The 7568-nt window shown below is 43.9% G+C and overlaps 1 protein-coding gene across 2 annotated transcripts; it reads right to left on the reverse strand.

Annotated features, from left to right (window-relative positions):
* LOC8069142 lies at positions 288-5015 on the reverse strand. Of its 2 annotated transcripts, none has more exons than XM_021454523.1 (8): positions 4897-5015; positions 4031-4415; positions 3568-3952; positions 1617-1722; positions 1386-1457; positions 1106-1213; positions 930-986; positions 288-773 (listed from the first exon to the last, which is right to left on the reverse strand). In XM_021454523.1, the coding sequence occupies exons 2-6, from the start codon at positions 4402-4404 to the stop codon at positions 1149-1151; spliced, it is 1002 nt and encodes a 333-aa protein (XP_021310198.1). In that variant the 5' UTR covers positions 4405-4415; positions 4897-5015; the 3' UTR covers positions 288-773; positions 930-986; positions 1106-1148. The 2 variants fall into 2 exon arrangements, with proteins under 2 accessions (XP_021310198.1, XP_002461722.2); XM_002461677.2 differs by having other exon boundaries at positions 930-997.

A 7568-nucleotide genomic window follows, 5' to 3' on the forward strand; every position in this document is an offset into this window, starting at 1 on the left:
GGAATCTTGTAAAGTTTTGAGTTTTTGGGTGCATCTAAACAAGGCCTTTGTCCGTGCAAGCGTATATACCCTGACAAAGACAAGACCAGAGAGCAACGTGTGCTCGCGTTGTCCGGCTCCTCCTATGTGGGCGCGCGTAATTGACCGCCGCTGTCTCTGCTTTGGTGCACAGGTACTCCCTCCGTCCCAATATATCTGTCGTTGGAGGACTTGATCCAGTAACCAACGCAAGTGGCAAAAGACCCTGCCACCCCTATCTATAAATGATTTGTGACCTGTACTATTTGAACAGACATGCCATTAATGCACGAGAAGCACCACCCACTGAATCTTTTTGTTACATTAAACAAATCAGAGTTCACATCCACTTTCACAGCTAAACATGCAGTACAGGATTTTGGCCTTAAACAAATCAAAGATGACACCAAAAAGTGCATTTCACTCGGCGGCAAACTCCACCTGGCGCCAAAACAAATCTTGTGCTCCATTTTTACACAGCAAAAGCAAACTGAAATTTCAAACTATTGCCCCAGCGCCATTTCTCTAAACATGTGGCATTGAAAGCCTACCAACCGTCTCGTTGCCTTCATTTGATTCATTCACCTCTCATCCATCTCCCATGGCAATAGACCTAAACACACTACCAGAGGAGGAAGGAGAGAAGGTGCCTGATCTCAACAAGAGTCCTGCTGAACATGAAGAGGATCACAATCCCTTGGAAGATGTAGTGGCTGTAGTTGAAGTTGGAGGAGCTGATCACTTTGGTCTCCATCCTGTTCAGAATGAAGAACAAGAACAAATTCATCATCAAGGTAAACACTTTGGTCTCTCTCTCTCTCTCTCCCCTAAAATTGGAAAGCTAGTTTATTTCACCCTCCAAAAATCACAAGCAACAACAAGGAATTTAGTTACTGCTAGTATTTTCTCACCTAAAACTCTTGTGTAGCAGATGTTCTCGTCTGTGTCCTAAAGTAGTATACATGCTCCTTTGTATCCTCTCAAAATCACAAGCAATGTTAGTTAATTTTTGTGTGTAAGGCATGCAACTCATTTTTTTTGCTTCAAGTTCTAAATTAAATTAGAGTGAGATAGGAGAATAACTCACATGTGTGTGATGACAATGCATTCTCATTAACATCAGCTTGCTTCTATACCAGGTCACAATGCTGCGCATCCATTTCATTCAAATGATCCACACGAAGAACAACAAAACCTGCATGCAGGTGATTATTTTCCTGATGTTCAAGTCATAATCGTAGTATTTATCTCAACTAAAATCAGTATCAACTATCTTATAATTCAACTGGTTTAGTGTCTGTCACATAAAATTGCAAGCAACATTATTTATCTATGTGTGCGTGACAATGCATTTTCATAATCATCACCTTGCTTCTGTACCAGGTGATAGCGCTGGGCATCCATTTGATTTAAATGATCCACTAGAAGATCAAGAAAACCTGCATGCAGGTGATTATTTCCCTCATGTCCAAGTAATGTTTGCGACAATAATTGTCCATGTCAAAAGGTTTCATAATCAATTTACTCACAATCAGCACACTATCTACATTTTTTATTGTAGGAGATGACTACATTGGCTTCCAAGAACAACAAGATACCTTGGATGATGTCATACATGACTTTGGCGTGTATACAGATGTTGTTCACATCATATTTGACGAAGAGGAGTTGTCTGACTCGGATGACGAAGACTATCAGCAACCCCTGCAAGAAGAAGCAACAAATGTGCTCAAGAATTTGACACAAAGACAAAGGCAAGACATATATAAAGATTTGCTTCAGATAAGCACTAATGGCACATTACAGCGAAACAGCACAACACTTATTGCTGCAAAGTACAATGTTCATGTGCGTACAGTACAACGGGTATGGAAAAGAGCAAAAGATTGTTTGGCACAAGGCATACCAGTAGATGTCAATTCTTTAAGAGCTAAGAATTGTGGCCGTAAAAAAATACAAGTAGACCTCATGAGGGTCGTTGATATTCCCTTAAACAGAAGAGGAACCATAAGGTCACTGGCATATGCTCTTGAAATCAGTAAAAGCACTCTACACAGGTTGTTCAAAGAAGGCTTGCTGCGATGACACTCCAATGCGCTGAGGCCTTATTTGAAGGAAGAAAACAAACATGCAAGGTTGCGGTGGGTTCTCTCTATGCTAGATCAAAGTACTCTGCCAAACAATCCAAAATTTCGTGATATGAAAAATATTATTCACTCCGATGAGAAGTGGTTCAATGGGACACAGAAGAATATGACCATGTACATGCATCCAGATGAAGAAGACCCACATAGAACCGTGCAAAACAAGAATGCCATTCACAAAGTCATGTTTTATTCTGCGGTGGGAAGGCCTAGGTTTGATGCTGAAGGAAGATGCTATTTTGATGGGAAGATAGGCATATGGCCTTTTGTGCGTGAGGTACTAGTCATTCTGTATATAGTACTTGCAATCCATTTTAAGCTATTTGGCTTAACAATCTTTATAATTGTAGGAACCAGCAAAAAGAAGAAGTGGCAATAGACCGAGGGGCACACCTATCACAAAGACCATGAAGGTTGATAGACAAACAATTAGATCTTATATGATCACAAAACTAATACCAGCTATACAAGCTTGTTGGCCTAGAGAAGCAAGGCATGAGACAATATGGATACAACAGGACAATGCTCCTTCTCATGTACGAGCAGATGATGCAGATTTTGCTCTAGCAGTAGCCCAAACAGGCCTTGATATACGCCTAACTAACCAGCCTGCTAATTCACCTGATATGAACTGCCTTGACCTTGGTTTTTTTGCTTCTCTTCAGTCGATAACTGATAGAACGACATCTAGAAACATGGATGAGCTTATCCAGAATGTGTGCATGGAATATCAAAACTACAACCCCGTCATTCTAAATAGGGTGTTCCTCACACTACAAGGATGCATGATTGAAGTTATGAAAGATAGTGGAGGCAATAGGTACAAGATTCCTCACATGAATAAAGAAAGGCTAGAGGCACTACACATGCTCCCTGAAGCTCTAAGTTGTGATAGCCAGCTAGTTCGAAGGGCTTTTGAGTTGTTGAACACTTAATGGTTATGTTCATGTAAACATCGCTTATGATGCTTTTGCGTTGTTGAACACTTAATTGCTGTTGTATATATAAACAAGGTTTAAGTTGCTTTTTTCGTATTTAACACTCATGTGGTTGTATGACCTGCTGCTGCAATAATTAAACCTTTATGTGGCTGTGGCAAACTAATTCGTTGTTGTATGTATTTCACATTGCAAATCATAAATTAAACGATGCATACCATATAAATACGTACAAGCACCATAAATCAAAATGAACCAAACTGGTCAAACATAAACCATCAGGCACGCAACCAACAGACTATCAATACTGTCAGTACATATTCCCTTCTACAGGTTCCTTCCAGCACAACTAACAACAAAAGCAACACTAGGGTAGGGTTACAACGAAAATATTGCAGGTTCCTTCGATCATAGCTAACAACAAAAGCAACACTAGGGTAGAGTTAGAACCAAAATACTTCAGTTACCTGTTCATTAAAGTCGTCATCTTCCACCTGCGAATGGCCTCGCAAGTCCACACCATCCTGAACCCAACATGCCTCATCATCGGTTTCAATATCAGAGAAGCTAGCCCTATGGTCCAGCTCCTTGCCAGTATCCATCTCCGCCTTGACACTGTCCATCTCCACCTTGACACTCTCCTTCTCCAACTTCAGATTGTCCATCTCCACCTTGGCAGTGTCCTTCTCCAACTTCACATTGTCCATTTGCACCTTGGCACACATCTCCAACTTGTCGCTCTCCATCTCCACCTTTACACTGTCCATCTGCACCTTGGCGCTCTCCATGTCCACCTTGCCACTCTCATTCTCGACATCCGAAATAAGTCGTTTCCACTCGTGAAGCAAAGTACTGCACATAATTTGTACACAAAATGAGTAAGGTACCAGTATGACAACAAAATTGCAAGGCAATGTTAAGATGGCTAACCCCAAACGCTGACGACCTTGGTTGGCGCACGGCACAGTAATTGTGCTCACCATAACATCTTGCGGCTCCGTCTCAGGTACGTACTCATCGTCATCACCAAGCAAAGATGAACCCTTAGCAACTCCTTCTTCATCCGAATCAGGTATCAACTCAAATTCATCTGCACCCCCTTCCTGTGTATCTTGAGCAAAGTCCACTCCTTCGATGGCTATGCAGTTCCGCTTGCGGTCCCACCAAGTACCACGACGACGATCCCGGCCGCGCATCCGCTTTGCGGGCCACATCTTATAGCTATATGGGAGCCCCAAGGCATGCTTCATCCGCATGTGACGAATGAACCGGCTACCCCCATGTGCCCCCTTGCCGCCTGTCATCAAAGGATCACCTGCGGCACAAGGAAAAAAAATCTCAAACCTCATTTTACAAACGTCGGTAGAATCAGTAAATCTAGATATGCCAATGGGAATGGTAATAATTAATATTTCCTTTCATACACAGCAAGCCGAAGAGATAATCTTTCTAAAAAAAGGGAGAGATAATCTTCAAAGAGCTAGAAAGTTGGAGCTGTGCAGTGATTGTCATGTTCTTATCAACTACTCCTAGCAAACTTGTCAAAAAAAAAACTACTCCTAGCAAGCACGTAGTAGTATAGTATTAAGCTGCGTCAACTTGATTTCTCATTGTCGCATACTAAAGCTGCAGGCAGAGTATTCCAAAAGACATCTAGTATAGTATACACAATGTAAAGTGCAAATCTGGGGAAAAGACGGACATGTCTGGTAGTAGTAGAATCCTAGTAGGTCCTAGATCTGAGTCTAAAATCTAAACAATGCGAGCTGCGTGGTATACAAATAGCAAATACGTACCTGTATGTTTGCCGATAGCGTGGGCGGCGAGTTTCTGTGGGTCGGATCGAACGCCGTGCTTGCCCCTGCGCTTTCAGATGGTCCTCGGCGGCGGCGGCGGGGGAACAGCCCGTGCTCCCTGGTACCGTGGCCTGGCACAAGACGATGTTGGCAGAGGGGAGTCGCCGGAGTGCAGCTGCGACGGCGAGGTTGCGGATCGGCCGAAGGAATCCGGAGGTTGCGGGTGAGAGCGGCGAGATTGGGGAGGGTGGGTTTTTTTTAGAAAAAAAAGTTTCAGTGGTGTGGAGGCTGCGAGGGGGAGAGGGAAGAGATAAGCTTGGCCGACAGCGCGTGGTGCGGTGCAGTATACAGCTACGACTGAGAATAGGCAGCGACATTTATTTTGGGACGTCCCACTGTTGCTACGACGACAGATATATTGGGACGGAGGGAGTACGTCCCTAGGTGCCTTGGGCCGAGCTCTGCTGTCGATTCAGCAGCACTGCATCACTCCAATTAAGAACACAGTTGTTGCCGCGTCTTCCAACTCCCTCTCATTGTTCTCGCCTTTCTTGCATTAGGCCTTGTTTAGTTCCAAAATTTTTTACAAAATCAACACTGTAGCACTTTCGTTTGTATTTGACAAATATTGTCCAATCATGGACTAGTTAGATTCAAAAGATTCGTCTCGTCAATTTCGACCGAACTGTGTAATTAGTTTTTTTATTTTCGTCTATATTTAATACTCCATGCATGCGTCTAAAGATTCGATGTGACGGGAAATTTGAAAAATTTTGCAAAATTTTCTGGGAACTAAACAAGGCCTTAGGGTGGGAATGCAGGAAGAACGTCACGTCACTCTTGTCTTTTATTATTTCACGCATGACTCCAGCTTTAGTGGTTTTCATGAAGATCTTCTTGACCCATGCATTTTTGTTCTGCAGTGTTTTGTCCATTGTGTGTACCTTTGCACCTTTTCTTTGTCCATTGTGTGCAAGCCTGTGTACCCTTGCAAAATCTTTTTTGTCCAGAGCTACATGCCGCTGTCTCAGTAGGCGCGTGCATTCCATACGAAAAAGTTTCGTGGATCAAGTGGTTAGCATACCGAGGTGATAAGCACTCAGCCTTAGCTCGATTCTCCTAACGCCTACATTTTTTTCCATGCTAAAGTTTTTGGGCGACCAGCGAGCCACAGTTTTTTAGACGAGCATATAGCCACAGTTTTTTTCAGATAGCAAACATCATTTTTTAACGATACGTAGACAACAGTACTTTAATACAAAAATGAAAACAACTTTTAACAACTAAACAAGGCTCCCTGATCTTGTCAGGGACCTACGTCTTCCAACTCTTTGGCCTCGTTCTCGACGATATCCTTTCTTGCACGGCGCTTGGATCGCAGGAAGAACGCCGCTTCATTTTTGTCCTTTATTATTTCACCGACTGCATGCCACAGACGTTGGTTCAACTCTGTTACACTCGCTTCTCTGGCCTTCGTCAAGATCTTCTTGACCGTTTTGTCCGCTGTACGCTTGAACCTTTTCATTCGTCCAGAGCTATGTGTCTTTCTCTCGCTGCTCTTTCTACCCTGCCCTTCCTGCAAAACGAGATTATAATATTTAAATTTAAATATTAAGCTGGATTAGAATAGAAATTAAACTAAATTCTCCTCCGTACTTGACTTGTGGCCGCCACTAAAGCCGAGGCGTGCGGACAATATGTATGATGAGAGGGAGCTTGAAAGCCCTAGTTTGGTTTTGGATAATTGATGAAACCCTAGTACTAACCTCTATACTAAGTGTGTATAGACTTAATGAGGTTGGTACATGCCAAGTGATGGAGCAAATGATGATCATGGTGATGATGGTGATGACCACAAGGTGATCAAGTGCTCAACTTGGAAAAGAAGAAAGAGAAAAACAAAACCCTATGGAGAACAAGGCAAAGGTATTGCTTAGGGTTTTAGTTTTGGTGATCAAGACACCATAGAGGGTGTGATCACATTTAGGATAGATAGCCGTACTATAAAGAGGGGAATTCTTTGGCTAAGCGGTTATCGAGTGCCACTAGGTGTCATTGTTCTTGTGCATGCATTTAGAACCTAGTGAGCTAACTTAACTCTGTCGAAGAATAAGTTTGTGAAAATGCTAACACACGTGCACACTTGTTGGTTTACACATTGTGGTGTTGGCACTCTTTGAGAAGGAGGTGGAGTTTGAAGGGTAGAGAGAGGATGGGTTCCTCTCTCTCCCTCCTGCCGAGCTTGCGAGGCGGAATTCGGCGCTTTTCGAGAAAATGAAGTGCATATTTTCTATTGCACCGGTGGGAAATTTTGGACAAGTCGCGGGAGTGTTCCTCGCTGAGAAACACTCACCGGACGCTGGCCTTTGAGGCACCGGACGCTGTGGCTGAGCGTCCGGTGTGCTGTGGTGCTAGGGTTAAGCACCGGACGGAGAACACCGGACGCTGGGAAGCTCCTGTTCATGCGTCCGGTGCTATCTGACTTCGGTCGGAGTGTTTGACTGGAAGCACCGAACGCTCAGGGAGCGTCCGGTGGTTAGCGTCCGGTGTGCGGGCGTTTTTGCGACCCTCTCTGCGCATGGGTCCGGTGAGCACCAGACGCTACAGGTGCTTAGCGTCCGGTGACCCGCAGGTTTGCGGAACTCTCTGCGCATGAGTCCGGTGTGCACCGG

The sequence above is a fragment of the Sorghum bicolor genome, chromosome 2 (genome assembly GCF_000003195.3).
Source record: "Sorghum bicolor cultivar BTx623 chromosome 2, Sorghum_bicolor_NCBIv3, whole genome shotgun sequence".
NCBI classification, from domain to species: domain Eukaryota; kingdom Viridiplantae; phylum Streptophyta; class Magnoliopsida; order Poales; family Poaceae; genus Sorghum; species Sorghum bicolor.

Coding starts and splice junctions, on each gene's coding strand:
- LOC8069142 (XM_021454523.1), bottom strand. CDS start 4,404: ATGACAGGCGGCAAGGGGGCACATGGGGGTAGCCGGTTCATTCGTCAC. Junction 1,723..3,567: donor ATGACGACTTTAATGAACAG/GTAACTGAAGTA, acceptor TTCTTCTTGCAG/GGGTTGCTGATAGTCTTCGT. Junction 1,458..1,616: donor CATGTATGACATCATCCAAG/GTATCTTGTTGT, acceptor ACCTGCATGCAG/GTTTTCTTGATCTTCTAGTG.